This window comes from Ruditapes philippinarum, unplaced genomic scaffold, assembly GCF_026571515.1.
Source record: "Ruditapes philippinarum isolate M1 unplaced genomic scaffold, ASM2657151v2 ctg391_1_1_1_1, whole genome shotgun sequence".
In the NCBI taxonomy this organism is placed as follows: Eukaryota; Metazoa; Mollusca; class Bivalvia; order Venerida; family Veneridae; genus Ruditapes; species Ruditapes philippinarum.
This window is the reverse complement of record NW_026855204.1, coordinates 17,026-35,484: the sequence shown is the minus strand read 5'-3', so window position 1 is coordinate 35,484 and position 18,459 is coordinate 17,026. Positions and strand designations below refer to the sequence as shown.

Sequence of the window (18,459 nt, the reverse complement as noted above, 5' to 3'; positions counted from 1 at the left end):
TAGGTATAAAGATATTTATTTACAATTTTTCATTTAAAACAAAACAATAAAAACATTCCACATAAAGGAGATCCAAATATCGGCAACATAAGTTATTTTTTCAGTATTTCAATTTTATACTGGCAAAAATATTTAAAAGAATCTGTACAAGTAATACCCTGTTCCGAACAAGCATTCCCCCAAACTTAGAAGCCTATAACTATAACATTTATTCAATTTGCTAAGAATAAGATATAAAGGCTTTCAGAATGTCATTCAATCACATCTTGTATATTTTTTAGGCAAGGACTAGTTGAATAATTTGAGAATTTTGACATTTTTAATAAAAATTGATAAAAAATATATAAAAATTTATAAAACATTCTATCCACAAGAACAAAAAAATAATGCCAACAGCTACAAAAAGATACAAAAATACAGAGTCCAACACTGTTTCCTTGAGCAGACATTGTAATGAAATATAATCTGAAAGAAATGTTTTTGGAAACAAATAAAGTGTGAAACACAACTTGCTACTAAATGCATGGCACATGTGCACCTTCACAGAATTCTTATTAATCACAATTATATTGTATATTAAACCAGTTTATCACAACACAGATCTGGCATCACCTTTTCTTCTTCTCACCACTACTTTTGGGTCCTTTCTTATCTCCCTGCAAGAGATAAAATAGTTCTAAGTGCAAAATAAATGTATGTAAGTTCTATAGGACCATGCCCAATGACAATTCTTCATTGAGGCATAAGTATTTTTAAGACGTGTACCTGCAAAATGGAGTTTAAATTTGGTAGAACTTAACAAATGGACACAAGAGCTTCAATTGAAGTGTATTTTAGTAATCCTCTACAAATGAACTAACCAGCCTACAAAGCAAGTGTGTTTTGGTAGTCATCTACAATTGTTCGTTCAAACCAACAGACTTATGGTAACAAATAGAAAGTTAGACCTCTACAAATTGACTTTAGTCTGCACAAGTCATGAGATCTCTACAAATAAACTTTTTAAGTCTGGTATATTGGAGAGGTATAGCCTTATGTAATGTCACATGGTGTTATTTTGATCTATCATCCTGAGAATGTATATCACCCTGTCAATAATGTTTTGCAATAGTCCCCAGGGGGAGTAATCAATCTTGACTTAAGAAAATGTAATATTCTAGTTCTCTCCCCTGGCAGCTCTGCTCACTTTATTATTTTAAAATGTTTCTCTACCTTGGGTGTTATTTCAGTTCTGGTGTTGCAAATATGCACTATTACCCTAAGATGTGTGTTTTTATCTTATTCCTTTAACATATTCATGATTATAAAAATATATAATTAAAGAACATAAACTTTCCTATGATATGGTAGTGAATTCACATATTTAATAAAAAAACTGTTGATTTCATTTATTAATTCAAAAAGAAAAGAAAAAAGTACTTGATAGAGTTACCTTCTCTTTGATGTAATCACACTCTTGTAGAATTGTCCGTGTACAATTATTGATATGTTTAAATCTATCAGGACCCAGTAATATACCCCCGTACCATCTTGATACTATCACAATCACATTCTCTGCATTTAATATCTGTAAATGAAAGTTTTGTATCCATGTAGCTGTACATCTTATTATTTCATACTTACATTATTTTTTATTTCATGGGAACATAATTTTGAACAGAAATTAACTTGTTAAAGAAAAATAGTCATTGTATATTATAAATGGATATAAAATACACTTTCCTTCATGACTTTATCAAATTATCTTCAAATGAAAATTCATTCTGTAAAGTACAACACTTAACTTGAATTCCACAAATATTTATGTATTTGTATTTTTTTTACAATTTTATTCACAATTGAATACATTTCTGCTAGAATTTCCATTTATTTATGATAGACACTCCCTTACTCTTTCAAATAGTTTGGCTACTGTAATTGTATATTTCATAATTTCACTGTAAAATGATATATCAAAATAAAATTCAAAAGTTACATTTCAATTTCCTATGTCAAAGCAAGAACATCTACTTGAATTAAAGTAATTCATTTCATTCTTTTAAGAGACAAAAAAGGCCTACTATGGTGAAAAGAATTAAAAACTAAAATAAAAATTGATTATTTTGGGAGGAACTCTCAGAAGTGAGATTTTGTTTCGTAGATAAGATAATTTGTCAAATTTTGTTCCCTAGATAAAATCATGTATAAAATCCCAACCCTACCTGCTATCCAATGCCCAAATTCAATTTCATTTTAATTTGCAAAATCTTAATAACAGAATTACTTCCAGAGACCACATAATTAGAATCAATCAGATCATTGTTAGCTCGACTTTTTTTTTTTTGAAAAAAAAAAGTAGAGGTATTGTTATAGTCAGGTCGGCGTTGCCGTTGCCGTCTCCGTTGCCGTTGCCGTCCGAAAACTTGTACCTGGATCATAACTTTTTTATTTCTTGGTGTATTGTCTTCATACTTGGCCACAACAACCCTTGGGACAAGACCTTTCAGTAGACCACACTAACCTTGACCTTCATCCATAAATGACCTTGACCTTCAAGGTTAAAAGTCCAATTTTTGCTTGTTCATGCTGTTATTGGTTGTTACTTTGTTATTTTTGAATGGATTGTCTTCAAACTTGTTCTTACTTGTAGTAGATGTAACATTCTACCCCCAGCATGGGTTTCACCATCATCTTCACAGCCTTGTAACATAACATTATTAGAGCCTTTACTAGTGGTGATCCGGTAAGCATATATATTATGTGTTGCATTAGCTATCTTTTTGTTCTCATATAGCTTATCCAGAACCATCTTGATCTGAAATGACAATTAAATCTTTTGGTCAATACATGTATGTGTTTTCTTTTGGTGCTATACCATGACATATTCCATTCCTTTGCATACAGGTGATAAAAAAGAAAAACAATTGCTCAACACAATTTCAGATGTAAAAATCTCCTATCAAAGCCAAAAAAAATATTAGAAAAACTTGATTTTATGTCTTTTGACAGGGTAACTTCTTAATAAAATCTAAAACAATTTGTTTAGATTTTTTACTTATATTAGACTCAGTCCGGAAACCATGGTTTGAGATTATAAAGCAATTTTCTAAACTCAGTTCTCTGGATTATGATTAGTCAGATAACATTTATTTACAGAATGAAAATCCTGAGATTTGAGACAGAACGTTTTATAACATTGAGGCCAAAAGTCTCAGAGTAGACCATCTTACATAAACTATAAATTGTGACAAAAAGACTCAAATTCATCAGAAACATTTCCAAAAATGTTTGTGCTTTTAAATGAAATTTCTGGCATAGTATAAAAACACAAAGAGCCACAAAAATCAATTCCTTATTGCAGCTTTAAAGCAGCACGCCTCCAGATATGTCCTAATTTCATGAAAATTTTGAAATGAAAGGTAAAATATTGTTAAGTGAACAAAGAATGTAATTGACACATTGCAATCGGCACTTATGATCCACGTAAATTACCAAAAAGAGGTCAAAATATGCAAAAATAGCCCCTACTGCATTACTAACGCAGTAGAATTATAGTGATTAATACTGCAAAAATTAGTGATTAATTGCACACAAGATATAAATTATCACTTGAATCTTTAATATTTTTACTTTTCTTAAAATCTTAGTACATATTCCCCAAGTTTAATTTTCTTGAAATATTTTGGCTCGTCCGAAGGCATGCAGCTTTAATATGACTTGATGCAAGTTATTTTTTTTGGTAGCAATGTTTTTAGGAGGATGCCATTATGTTCAGCACCTCGAAGAAGTTGCTACTGAATTCAAATAGAAATATACTGGATACTTTAAGAATATCAGATATGATATGATGATAACTGGTACCTGGCATTTATGTGAGACTGGAGCTAAATGCGGTTGAAACGTACTACGTCTGTCTGTGACGCATGCTCCATGTGTTATTACAGGACACTCCAAATCTAGAAGATAAACAATAAAATACATAAATTATCAAAATAATTTATTCTTATATAATTATGTATTCCCATATTAAACATACAGGGCAGGTAAGTGTATCATTTACAATGATTCAAATTTAAAACAACAATAAACAACAATAAATCAATAGCTAAGCAAATCATGATTAAGTAGATCTATTTTTGTAATGGAATAATTCTGCATTAATTTTTCGCAAGCGTCAGATGCATCACTACCTAATGTTAATACAAATCACTTGAAACAATGATGTATGAAGAAATGCTCTGAGTAAAAACATATCCAATTTAACTGTTAATATGCTTCAATTCTAAAATAGACTTTTCCAGGTTCCATTTTTAGCTCAACTTAAGAAATTAATATTCTTCCTCTGATGTGTTTGGCTTTAGAAATAAGATAATGTTGAGCATGGCCCCAACTAGGAGGTGGCTCTTGTTCGAACTGTCAATGATCAATGAATATATAAAGTAAGTCGGCCAACAATATAGAGCCTAGTCTGTCCTGACTCTATACTGGAGGTAAATGCTAATCACTTTTGGTTCCAGCAGATCAAAGGTTTAAACATAGACACAATTACACATTACAATCACTTAAGTTCAAACCTAAGACAAGTTCAATCACTTAAGTTCAAACCTATGATAAATATATATTCTGTTGAAACAATGACTTACTTACAGTATACTCCAAGCTTTATTTCATTCATAATATATCTGTATTTTAAGTATGCAGAAAATGATCAAATTAAACAATCATTAACCAAACCTGTAATTGCACCAAGGAAGTACAAACATTGATATAACATCATTTTCTAGAAAATAAACTACTAGTATAATATGGTACCATTGGGATTTTACATACCATCTGATGTTTCTATGCTGTGGTCAGAATGATTGGACAGTGTTTCTATTAAGCTGAGATCAAAGTCATCACCGTGGTCAACTTCTGTTGTCAAGTTTATTTGACGTTCACCTGATAACTGCTCTCCACCTGAAGGTAATAGTATCTTATTTATTTATTGCTAGTTAAACAAATTTCATCATGAATGAGGACATTTTGGAACCAAAAAATTAGTCACAAAGTTATGACATAAGCTTGTGATGAGTTTTAATGACATTTTGGGCAAGTATAACATGAGTAATTGTTACTTTGAGCAAGAAACTTTACACCCAATGCTCACTTGGTGCTCATTATTTGTTGGTTCCTGGAACAAATAACAGAGTGTGTCTATAAACTTATTGCTTTCTACACAATCAAACTAAAATAAATTCTGTATATTCTAATAACTCGGGATTCATAAGGATATGCAGAAAAATGACAATATGCAAAGATTAAAACTCACTTTTTGACAAAAGCAGGGTTTAAACCACACACAAATATAGTTATGTACGCTATGCTTAATGAGTGTCCATCCCTCCATTAAGGCATAAAAAGTAGCTTTCCCTGTCAAATCAGGAAATGTTACCAATTATGCCCTTAAAGGGTTTATTTTAAAGCACAAATTGGTGATAATTTAAGTGAAAACCTAAATGTACAGTAACCTGAGACAATATGAAAAGCAGGTAGCCCTGAAACAAGCTGTTAAGTCTTCCTTTTCAAATTGTCATTCTCTGTGCCACACACATACAGAGGAGCATTTTTCTACTGTAAGGGAGCATCTTAAATCCAGCATTCTTAGCAGTATGTTTACAAGGCAAAGGACTGAAATATAAGTGGGGGGTATATATGAATTTCCATGACCAGTCCAAAATGTGTAAAAATGCAATATACCATCACTAACTGGAGATGTTATTTTAGCTTGCAGAAACTCTCGTATTTTCTCTGTCCACAGATATACAATACTTTCTCCAAGATTCTCACTGAAAAAAAAAGCTTCAAATTTAAACATTTTGTAAGTATATTGTGTATTTTTGCATGGGCTGGAGGCTGAAAAGCAAACAAATTTTATCATTGTCAAATTAAATATCTGCCGGCAACAATCTTTTGATAGAACTCTCTCAAAGAGAATGACGAAATATTTCAAGTTGTAATATTACCAATGTATAGATGATATAAGCCTTTCATTTTGTCATTTAATATGAAGCAAAAGTGAAAGTTCATAACAGAATGAATTTATATATATACAGTTTATTCTTTACTAAATTTCTATAATCTGTTACCAGTAAATGTCTGCTAATGCCGCTTCTAAATTCCTTTTTTCATCTCCACGTAGCCATGGTGCACTAGAAAAGCAGGAAAAAAAACACAGGTAATTCAGTACACCTTTTGGAATATTTAAAAAAGGCATAAGTATTAGGAATTTAGCATCTTGCCTACAAGTGGAGCATACATGTGAACTCTCCCACTTTAAGAGGGAGACTCCCACTTTCTGCAGCCATATATTTTCAAAGATTTTTCTTAGAATAAGGGGTATTTTCGAAAATTAAAGAAATCTCCCTATTTCTGATATCAGATTTTCCTTCTTTGTTTATTGCAAATTCTTAAATCTCCCTCTTTTTGAAGAAAAACCTCCCACTTGACCATCGAAAAAAGTTCACATGTATGGTGGAGTCATATAAAAACATTTCAAATTTAAAAGCAAAACATCAATGCCCGGTTATGATGAAGAAAATAAGAACTTAACCAAAGTGTTACAATAACAATGGCTCTGATATTATCTATTCTTCAAAGAGTCAAGCTAAAAATATGCTGATTTATCTCATACCTGTCACAGTGTGCCGCTTTTTGAGATAGGTAAAAATAGTTGTGAAATTAATATGTAAATGAGCATAATCACACATGTGTCACTTTTGTTTTATAGATGCCTTAATAGGGAGATAAAACCAAATGTTTGTTTTCTTTGGTTTTCTCTGTAGGATCAGAGTATATAACAGTTTATAAAAATATTTGAGTATGTGTAAACTCTGAATCAAAATTAATGAATTTAATGAGTAAATTCAATATATGGGATCCACGTTCATGTAATATTTTCTAGAATACTAGTTATAAAAAAATAGATGCTGGTAATCATCTTACTTTATTTGATATTCAGGCGGAGACTCACTTGGATAATCTTCTGGGAGATGAACCTAAAAGATTTACTAAATGTTTTACTTCTTAATTTTGTATGGATAGAAGATATTTTAAACTACAAAAAATTCTTACATAATTATATAGAGCACATTGCTAACAAAGAACTGGTTCACAGCCACTTCTAAAGTTTTGATACAGCTTATAATGATCTTTTTTAAATAATAGTTGAACACATAATTGAACCAAAATTACAGGCATGTTTTTTTTAATCAAATCAAATCTGTTAATTAAAGATGTTTATTAAAGATTTTTTTTCTGAAAACTTTTTAAACTTCTGAAGAACTTTTTTAAGTACTTGTATACAAATTTTCCAGACTGGTTTAGTTTGTCCATCTGTGACCTCTATACAGTATATCTTGTGTTCTTCATCAACAATGCACCATTCATCCCCATAGATTGCTGACAGGGCTTCTATTTCATCTCTCTATATAAGATAGACTCTATTTATTAAACAGATTCACATCTAATTAATTATAAATTATAAAAATGCATAGACGTTGAAATATGTTTGTTTGTTATTGTTTTTTTTTTTAATTATTTATTCATTTGTGTTTTTTTTCAAAACAGCGTAGATGTATATTCGTAGATGTATATTAAGTATACTGATATAATTAGTCTATATGATAAGTATTATTATTTATACTGGGATTAACGAATATATATTCTACATATATGTTAGTGTTCATCCGTGCTGTTCTACAGAAATTAGAAACTTCGACGGGAGCGATATAGCATAGTCACTATGCGGTTTTATGAAGTACTATGAAAAATAGAAGTCGACTATGGACAGAATTCGATATAGTATCGACTTTTGTACTTCTATGAAAATTAACGCACAAACTTTTTAAGAAATACAGCGTTTTCATTGGATGACAAATAAAGTTGGACACTAAATTTTTTTTGGATTGTAAGACGTTTGGAGCCGCACATCCCATTGCAAGTGTCAGTACCACGGCAGGGTCATGAATGTTTGAAAAAATGCATTAGGTGCATGCTTTTAAATATGTGCGTTTTATTTAAATAAACAGAGGTGTTTGCACGAGAAACTTGAATTCATGTCATACCTTACTGGTTGGAGAGATAACTCCGACACTAAATCACTATTTTTCTTAAATATCGTTTTTATTTTTGTGTATATCTTAAATTTTCACCCACCTACACAAAGTTCGGTTCAAACATTTATAATCATATGCAAATTTCCTTTATTGAAATTGAAACTGTTACTTCCTTAGGGTCCTGAATACGGTATCCAAACATGGCCTTTTTAACTCTGGACAGTAGATAAAGTCGACACTTTAATTTAAAAGTAAAAACTAGCTTGAAAATTAGAATCAATCATTTATTTTTACATTTTATATGCATTATCTATGCCTTATTGATAATTACCATTTTTTTAAAGAAATTTTCCCATGTCAGTCAAGACAATTCTAACTACCATCTGGAAGTCAAGTAAAAAGAACGTTTTGTGGGCGTTTTTGTAACAGAAATTGTGATCAACATAAACACTTTTAAAAGTTTACCAAATTTAAAAAAATCTCATCACAGTCTGGCCTTCTCCTTTTTTACTAGGTGACTATGTGTTTGTTTGTTGACAAAATAAGATAAATATAAAAATTAAACCAAGTGTTGGGGTTATCTATGCGTCGGAGTTATGTCTCCAACCAGTAGTCCTAATTATAAGACCTATACGTAACCTATTTCATATTTATCATTCATTAATCTGATAGTTTACATTTTTCATTTTCCATGTTTAATACGTAACATAAAACTATAACAAGCCTGTAACGTCTAATCTATTGAACTAGTCATACCTGTGCATTACCAGCCTAGAATGTCAGACGTTTCACTCCCAAGACGTTTCACTATTGAGACGTTTCACTCCCAAGACGGTTCACACCTAGACGTTTCACTCCCATTTTGTCAATTGTATGGACGTTTCACTCCCAATTTTTTTAGAGATGTTTACTAGGAAAGTTAACACAATTTTAATTTCATTAATATCAAGCAGTGTAAAAAGGAAATTCAATTTAATGTTTCATTTTGTTGATTTCAATGGTATTGTTAATACGAATTATTAGAAGATTACTCATTTAATTATGGGTTGAGTGATAAGATGTGTACATGAAAGACAAATTTCTGAAATATCACTTTTATTATAAGTGTAACAACATGAGAAAATTCTGTTTATAGTAAATTAAAAAAATATAATAACATAGAAAGAACAACAAAGACATATTATAAGTATCAGTTTAAATACCAGTAAAGTAATTAATATTGTTCAAATAATAAAAAAAATCAATATATTAATAAATTGACTATATAATGATTATTTTTTGTAAGTCTTAAAAAATGAAATGCGAAACATATGTATAAAATAAGTTAGTTTCTTCATCAATTTATTAAACAGTAGCCATTAAACAAACTTAAGTAATTGTGGTATTATCTCATCGCCTAATTAGTTGTATAAACACTGAGACAATCAACTAACAGTTTGACACCACTATTAAATCAGTTGTATAAACACTGCACCAACAGTTTACTAATCAGTTGTTTATTGGACCATTAAAATATTTTTTGACAACAGCCAACAGCCATAAGTTTTGTTTATATAATAATGAATTTTAGCCACAAAAAATGATTATACAAATATGACAAATATTGAAAAAGTCCTAAGGCTCCTAATTAAATTTAAAGATATTTCTGATTTCAATGGCCATTAAATTTTTTGACATATATCGCAAAAGCACTATACTAGCATTAAATAATTTAACAATTTTTTTATCCCATGATTAAAATTAACTACAAAAAGACACATTACTCAAAGTTAATTGTTGTCACAAGATTGTTATGCTTTAAATTAAAATTGCCTATTGAGTCCATGTTTACAAAAGATCTGAAATGATAGAACTTAAAGTACAAAGTTTTAAGTCATTGACAAAAAAGTGAAATTCCCCTTTTTAATTTATTTTTATTAAATTTAAGGTCTATTTTAGTTCAATTCAATTCAATATTTTAGGACTATTTTAGTATATCATAAGTATCAAAATAATTTTGGTATAAGAAGGGAGTAAAACGTCTTCAAGACGTTTCACTCCCATTTGGGAGTGAAACGTCTTGGTGTGAACCGTCTTGGTGTGAACCGTCTCAATAGTGAAACGTCTGTCTACCACCAGCCTACCAGGTTACTAGCTGACAACTAAATGATCATTGATAATCTTTCATGATCAAAGTGCACATATAATTATCCAACACTGTTAATTACCTGTAAAGTTGCGTTATCTTCATTTGACATGTCTATTTGGTATTTTTCATAACAAAATTCATCCACTTTTGGTTTTGTTTACGTGGGCGCAGACATATTTACGTCACGTGATTAGGTCACATGATCGTGAATACTCTTCTAATCGATTCTGATACGGAAGCGAATTTGGTTTGCATTTATTTGTAAAATAACATCGTTTTGAGATCGTTAAACATGTTAGAGGATCATGCCATGGAAGAAAATAATCATTATATTCTAGAATCTGATTTGCACGAGCTGGCAAAAGATTATTCCCAGTATTTAGAGGTGGATTCATCAAAGGAGGTGAGACTAAGATGTTGATCAGATTCAAAAACTTGTATAATTTTGCAATTTAACAGTATTTAACACCTGGCAATAGCCCGAGCATCAAGATTTTATACATCATAACAGAAATAAACAGCATCAGAAGAAATGTTGATAAATAGCTAATTACAACTGCAGTTGTAAAATGAAAACATAAACAGTGATAGCTATATTTTTATCATGTTATAATCTGTTATAATAATTTTATTGAAAAAAATAATTTTTTGTCTTTTGATAATATACACATTTCAGAGGCAGACATTTTATAACAGCATAGAAGAAATGTTAACAAAGTTGGACGAGTTTGGAGGTTTGGTTGACACGGTATGTTATCTACTCCTGTACTGTCAAGAATCCTTATTGTGTATATAGGCCTATTTTGACTTACTTTAACATAACTTACATTTACATTTTGTACCGGTTTTATCTCGAGCTTTCTTTACTTGTCCAAAGACTGTTTATGAAGAAAATTCTGGAAAAATTTCACTTGTCTGTACAGGCTTCAGGATAACCTGGCAAATACTGGAGACAATTAATTTTGCTACCCATGTCGCAGCATTATGATTTCAATATTTATGACATGATAATTCCATGTAAAGAAAGTCTGAATCTATTGTGTTACAGTTGCTTAAAATTTGCCATTTTTAACAAGGTTTGTAGAACAAAAATATTTGTTGACTTCTTTAAAATAGGTTACAAACTTTAAATTTCTGTTCATTATAAATAGATTATATGTACTTGCCAATCAGTTTTAACTTAGTAAGCAACATGTTGAAAGCTCTCTCAAAATAATTTTGATTATTTACTATTATCCGAATTGCAAAAAATGTTGTCCAATTGTTCAAGTTGTATGATTGTCTTCTCTTTAGAGCACAATGCTTTATGTTGTATTCTGGTAAATTTCGAACGGGCATCTGGATGATTGAATGCCAAAGCCTTGCCTTTTCAACTGCCATAATGCACTTCAAGACAGCTAATTCATCTTCTCTAATTTAAATACAATCATGTATGAAAAATGTGTGAAACCCAGAAAAAGCAATATTTTTTCCAAATAAAACCCAACATTTTCCTGCTTTATGATCATGATTTCTGTCAAGCGTCTAGAAGTACTGCTGTAAAACTGTAGTGAGTTAAATCCTTGCTGCAGGTCTCTTGTTAAACTACATGTATTTAGTATTGAGTATACAAATGATACAGTTGAGGTGTTTTCTGTCTCTTTTTTTGCAGATAAGAAGTGACACAAGTTTATGTGTAGATAAAAATGTTCAAGAGATTCAGACAAAGTGTGAAGACATGAAGCAGATCTTTAGAAGAATTGACCAACTTGAGGTAAAAACAGCCTGTAAAAATTCAACACTAGCATATACATGTAGCTAGTAGAATTGGGTCTTGCCTGTAAAATTTTCATAACAGCCAAGCTGGCCTGTGAAGAATTAGTCGTTCATCACGAAAGACTGAATTTCAAATGGAACAGTTAATTCATTTTACATTCACAGAATTACAAAAAGGTCTATATAAATCATTGTTTTTCATTTTACTTCCCTCTTTCAAAACTTCACATTTCATGGGATTGTAATGGCCTGATCTGACTTGAGTAGCTATTGCTAATTTTTGACTGTTAAACTTTGTATCTCAAAATGTTAATGACTTTTTTATCATTTTTTTCTGAATTCAAGTCCCTATAATCTCTTGTTTCATATTTCCCTTTTCCTACGTTAATATTACTAGAATCAATGTTCTTCTGGTTTTTAATCTGATTTCAACACATATTTTGGTCATCTCTCGACAGTCTATCCACCTAACCAGCATCCCTTGATAACTTATCAGTAATTATTTAGTTCCCGCAAGTGTGCCTAATCCTACATAATTTCTGAATCAGGGATGAGAAACAAATAACCATTAGACTCAATGTCCAAGTTCTAGTGTGTGTATGGGGGGGGGGGGGGAATCATGCCTCACCAAAGGATGGAACTAGAAATTGCTTATTCTATTGTCTCACTATTATGTCTATTGTCTCCATATTATGCGAATACAAATATTACTTATATTTGGAAAGTGGTGTTTATTAGTATTCAAATGATTGTACTTACAGGAATTTGTGAAGATAGTAAGAAAAGATGTGGCAAATATGGAAGAATGTGTGAACAAGGCGGAAAATGATATGGGATCTTTCAGCAGTTTTAAGAAAATATTCTCTTCACTAGTGGGTGGTGTAAGTAATATTGTATCATTCTGTATAATGTACTTTTATGTTCTTGAGGTTTTGCAATCCCATTTTGTCATTAAATATTATTTCCATTTTGTGCTTAAGAAAGAACAACCTGTTTTAGATTTGCTATTAAGATTTGCATTATGAACATATAAACATGCATATTTCTTATTTAGATTAGTTTAGTTCATACAAATTTATTTTAGTTTGATTGTGTTGGAAGCTATAAGCTTATTGAAACACTCTCCAATCTGTTCCTGAAACCAACCAGTACTAAGCAACGAGTGTCTTAATCTGGGAAACAACGGCTTGCCCTTGACTGGGTTTGAACCCACACGGCTAGGAATCCTTAGATTACTAGTCTGATGTGTTAACCACATGGCCATTCTGTCGCAGATAGAATTAGTTCATCAGTAACTCATCAAATTGAAAAATGTAATTTTGTATATTTAGAAAAAGTCCGGCCAGAGCAGAGAAGAGAGGGGAGAGTTTATGCCTCCAGATATATTTGTCACAGAACAATATTTAAACCCTGCACCAAGTGTTGACCCTGCACCAAGTGTTGACCCTGCATCAAGTGTTGACCCTGCACCAAGTGTTGACCCTGCACCAAGTGTTGGAGAGACTGAAACTTCAATATCAACAGTTAATGAACCCAAAGATAATTCAGATGTTCAGCCTTCAACGGATACACAAAGTTAATATTGTCAGTTTGTTCGATAAAAGCGCCTGTGATTTTAAAATTGAAATAGTTTACTGAATAGATTGAAATGTTCCAGAATACATTCAATTGGATTAAGTGCGAGGTTGTATAACTGTTTGAATGATAAAGAAGAATGTTGTTTATGCATTGTAGGGGTATAAAGCCATATCAAATGTAACATTTCATAAAAATTATAAACGCTAAAACTACATGTATGGTTGTTAGCTCGACTATTCGATAAGAATAAGTAGAGCTATTGTAGTCACCCGAGCGTCGGCGTCTGCGTCGGCGTAACCACTTATGTTAAAGTTTTTGTAATAGTTCAAATATTTTCAAAGTCCATTGACATATGGCTTTGAAACTTTGCACACTTGTTCACCATCAAGACCCCAACCTGTAGACAGGAGGAGGTAACTCTATCAAGCATTTTGACAGAATTATGCCCCTTTTTCGACTTAGAATTTACGTTAAAGTTTTTGTAATAGTTCAAATATTTTCAAAGTCCATTGACATATGGCTTTGAAATTTTGCACACTTGTTTACCATCATGACCCCAACCTGTAGACAGGAGGAGGTAACTCTATCAAGCATTTTGACAGAATTATGCCCCTTTTTCGACTTAGAATTTACGTTAAAGTTTTTGTAATAGTTCAAATATTTTCAAAGTCCATTGACATATGGCTTTGAAATTTTGCACACTTGTTTACCATCATGACCCCAACCTGTAGACAGGAGGAGGTAACTCTATCAAGCATTTTGACAAAATTATGCCCCTTTTTCGACTTAGAATTTACGTTAAAGTTTTTGTAATAGTTCAAATATTTTCAAAGTCCATTGACATATGGCTTTGAAACTTTGCACACTTGTTCACCATCATGACCCCAACCTGTAGACAGGAGGAGGTAACTGTATCAAGCATTTTTTTTACTATCAAGCACTAAGAATAGTCGAGCTTTGCTGTCCTACCGACAGCTCTTGTTTTCGTAATCTTATGGTTGATTCCCGAAAATGTTGTGACATAGAATGTCTCTGCTATTTAACATACATTAATAATGGTATGTAAACATAATAGAATGTTTCAGAACAAAATATTATCAAGCTATTTTTGTAGGGTTTTTAAATGTTTAAGCAATAAATTCATGCATGTGCCCTTTGTTATTCAAAGAATATTTCTTTCATGCAGAGGATTTTTGAAATATATTTTTTTCAAAATTCCATAAACAATTTCTGGAACAGCATACAGAAGGAAGAAAGCTGTGACAATGGTTTTTCACTGCCATCATTTTAATAATCAGGACTTTCAACAAGCTATCGTAACTGAATAATGTGAACAGGGCTTCCATTAAGTTCCTAAATTTGGAAGTCAGATATGTAAAAATTGTGACATTTGAAGTCACATTATGTAGATAAAGAAGAAAAAGCATTAAATTTTGGAAGTCATAAGCCAAAATCAAGAAGTAAATGACTCCCAAACTTCCATTAATAAAAGTCCTGTGTGAACATGATTAATATATTGAACCACAAGGATTAGACAGTGTTATTTATAACTTGAATAACACTTACTTACATTCATATTTCATTGCATTATCCCTGTAAGAGTCAGCAGAAATATCTGGTCATAGTAAATTTCATATTCATGATGTGTTAGATTTCATATCCAGAATGTCTGACTAAACTCTTTACTACCATATGTCACATACAAGTATTCTTTTACATAAAAACCTTTTAATTGTGATCTTCATTCCTTATATGAATTTATTTTAGTTTGATTGTGTTGGATGCTATAAGCTTATTGAAACACCCTCAAATCTATTCCTGGAACAACCAGTACTAAGCAATGAGTGTAAAATTTCTTGCTCACAGAAATAATGGCTTGCCACCGACGTGTTTGAACAAACAAATTCTGTGTTTAATTTGAAATAGCTTTTTATAGTTTAGCCATTTTCAACCAAAAGGTCATTTCATTAAAGGCTAAATTTAAGAAGTTTGTAAATATTTATGTGATGTTATTTTATGTTAAATAAAATATATTGAAATACCATTGTTTTTACTTTAACACAAAGGGTATTGTTATAAAGATGTTCTTCCTTTCTTTTGTGCATAAACAGATGACCTCAAGTAACTGTGAAATCCAACTGCTCTTTTTACTGTTTAATCATATGAAAGAATATATACACCTGGAAATGAGTTAAGCACACCTGGCATTTTGCCTCTATTTTTACATGACCACAACTGAAATTTTAAATTTTATTTGGGCAATGGTACAAACCACCTGTAGTAAACCTTCAACAACTGGAACAAACAATGGCAAAATTACCTCAAAATCGCATTAGACACCTTACTGGCAGTATGAAGAGAAGTGTTGAGGCGATCATCCGGGCATGTGGCTGTTACACTTTGGCTACATAATGTCATTTTAGGTTACGTAATCGTCAAAATTTACCAAAAATATCCACCAGTGTTTTTTAAAACACTCCAACACCATACATATCAACACTTACATTTTTGATTAAAAACAACATCTCATGACAGTGCTGTCAATTGCAACCAATTTCGAATCTCCAGGGTTGCTTAACTTATTTCCAGGTGTTTAACATTTAACCCAGACAGCGAAACAAGTTCTTGCAATTTTAATAGATCACTTTCCAGTTGGCCCCGGAAATAACCAGTACTGGTGTCATATAAGGAAACATGATTGTGGCCCAAGTAGGGTTTGAATCAATTACCCTTGGGTTGAGAGACTGACATCTTAACAACTAGGCCACCACTACCCAGTTATGTACGAGGTTTCATAGACAAGAAGGGAATTGTGACAAAAAATTACCTACTGTTTGTGTTGGCCACAATACTCTCTAACAAGACCTGTCTGCAGAAAGTGTGCTCCACTTTTCTCAGTGTCAGATAGTTAAATAAAAGTACTAGTAATATAGTGAAGGGGGCATAATTCTGCAAACATGTTTTAAACTTTGCAAAGATAAATTTTTGGATTATCTGCCCTTCTAAAATGTTATCATATTCTGATAGTGAACAAGTATATCAAGTTTGAAGTGAACAATTTTGATAATAAACATGTATACAAAGTTTAAATAGATAAGCTTTTGTAGTTTCTGAGAAAATGTACCCCACGGAAAAGGTTTACCAACACTGATGGCTGATGCCAAATAGAGGGTTGTGCTGCTAGAAGGAATGTTCCAGTGTTCTTATCTAATAGATTTATTATCATATATTATTACTCAAGATTCGTTATCCTGCATCAATAAGAGATGGAAAGAGAAACTAGAATTTCACGAGTTGGATGTGTCACCTTGTGAACATTCTAGCTATCATTTAGGTATTTCTTTTTAAGTTTTACACTGACAGATCAAATGGAGGACTCTGTGAGGGATTCTTAAGCACTGCACTTCAAGTAAATGAAAAAAGCTTACATACCAAATTTGGAGTCAATCAAACTTATAGTGACCAAGTTATGCTCTGGACTAGCCCATTATTCATAAGAAAATTAACAAAGGGCAATAACTCAAAAATTGAGAAGTGCCGAGTACAAGTTCTTGTACAATGCACTTCTTCTGAATGTGATCAATCATCCTCTGAAGTTTCAAGTCAATAGCTTTTTAAGTGTAGGAGAATTGGCCCAGACAAAAATAAAGTATTATAATTAACTAAGGGCAATAACTCTAAAATCATGAAGTACAGATTACTGGTTCTTGTGCAATGCACTTCTTTACAAAAAGATCTATCATCCTATGAAATTTCAAGTCCATTTCTTTTATACTTTAGGAGAAATGGTCCAGACAAAAATAAAGAAGGAAAATTAACAAAGGGCAATAACTCAAAAATCATAAAGAACAGAGTACCGATTTTTGAACACTGCACTTTATCTCATTGAGATCTATTATCCCATGAAGTTTCAAGTCCCTAGCTTTTATAGTTTAGGAGAAATGGCCCGGACAAAAATAATGTAAGACAAGAAACATGGCAATGCCATGAAACCAGGTTTTCAATTATCACCATTGCAGATAAATATGTTGTATTTGAAATACAAATACAAGCAACAAACAATGTAACTATGTGCAATGTAAAACATGAATAATGTAGGAGGAATTGCCACTGAAGAAGTGTTCACTATATATTCTGTATAAGGAAAAAAAAACAAAGGGCCATAATTAGGTCAAAAATTATCCAATCAAAAACCCCGACAATATGTGCCAGGGTGCTTGGTGACAAAGCTTCTGTGAAAGTTTGAACAAAATCCGTTGAGAAATGTAGGACAAGTTCAGCACAGAAGAATTTGTTCACTATATATTCTGTATAAGAAAAAAAACAAAGGGCCATAATTAGATCAAATATTATCCAATCACAAAACCCTGACAATATGCGCCAGGGCACATGATGACAAAGCTTCTGTGAAAGTTTGAACAAAATCCGTTGAGAATTGTAGAGGGAGTTCAGCACAGAAGAAATTGTTCACTATATATTCTATATAAGGAAAAAAAACAAAGGGCAATAATTAGGTCAAATATTATCCAATCGCAAAACCCCGACAATATGCCGCAGGGCACCTGGTGACCAAGGTTCTGTGAAAAGTTCAAATTTTTTAAAATTTTCAAGTTACAAAGTAGACATGAAATAATATATCATATCTTTTTTAAATTACCTCCAAAGATGATATGACCTTTGACTGCCAAATCAAGTTAAAATCATGTAAACAGGATTTTCAATGTTAATGTCACTGTGACCTTGACCTTGGAGCCAGCCATGCGGAACATGCGTTCTGCACGTCATCTTGATGTGGTAAAACATTTGTCTGAAGTTTCATCAAAATTCTTCAAAGGGTTGAAGAGTTACAGAGCGGACAGGATTTTCAATGTTAATGTCACTGTGACCTTGACCTTGGAGCCAGCCATGCGGAACATGCGTTCT

At 31.8% G+C, this 18,459-nt stretch overlaps 2 protein-coding genes across 2 annotated transcripts; one reads left to right on the top strand and one right to left on the bottom strand.

The window, feature by feature from the left end:
• On the bottom strand, positions 1-10,435 carry LOC132742476 (protein IMPACT-like). The gene is made up of 10 exons (XM_060730908.1): positions 10,283-10,435; positions 7,316-7,444; positions 6,964-7,016; positions 6,108-6,170; positions 5,719-5,807; positions 4,810-4,938; positions 3,841-3,935; positions 2,624-2,794; positions 1,433-1,567; positions 1-656 (listed from the first exon to the last, which is right to left on the bottom strand). The coding sequence occupies exons 1-10, from the start codon at positions 10,310-10,312 to the stop codon at positions 609-611; spliced, it is 942 nt and encodes a 313-aa protein (XP_060586891.1). The 5' UTR covers positions 10,313-10,435; the 3' UTR covers positions 1-608.
• Positions 10,400-15,580, top strand: LOC132742477 (uncharacterized). Its single transcript, XM_060730909.1, has 5 exons — positions 10,400-10,606; positions 10,880-10,951; positions 11,855-11,956; positions 12,720-12,839; positions 13,290-15,580. Exons 1-5 carry the CDS (start codon positions 10,496-10,498, stop codon positions 13,536-13,538), a joined length of 654 nt encoding a protein of 217 aa, XP_060586892.1. The 5' UTR covers positions 10,400-10,495; the 3' UTR covers positions 13,539-15,580.
• Positions 15,581-18,459: the final 2,879 nt, after the last annotated feature.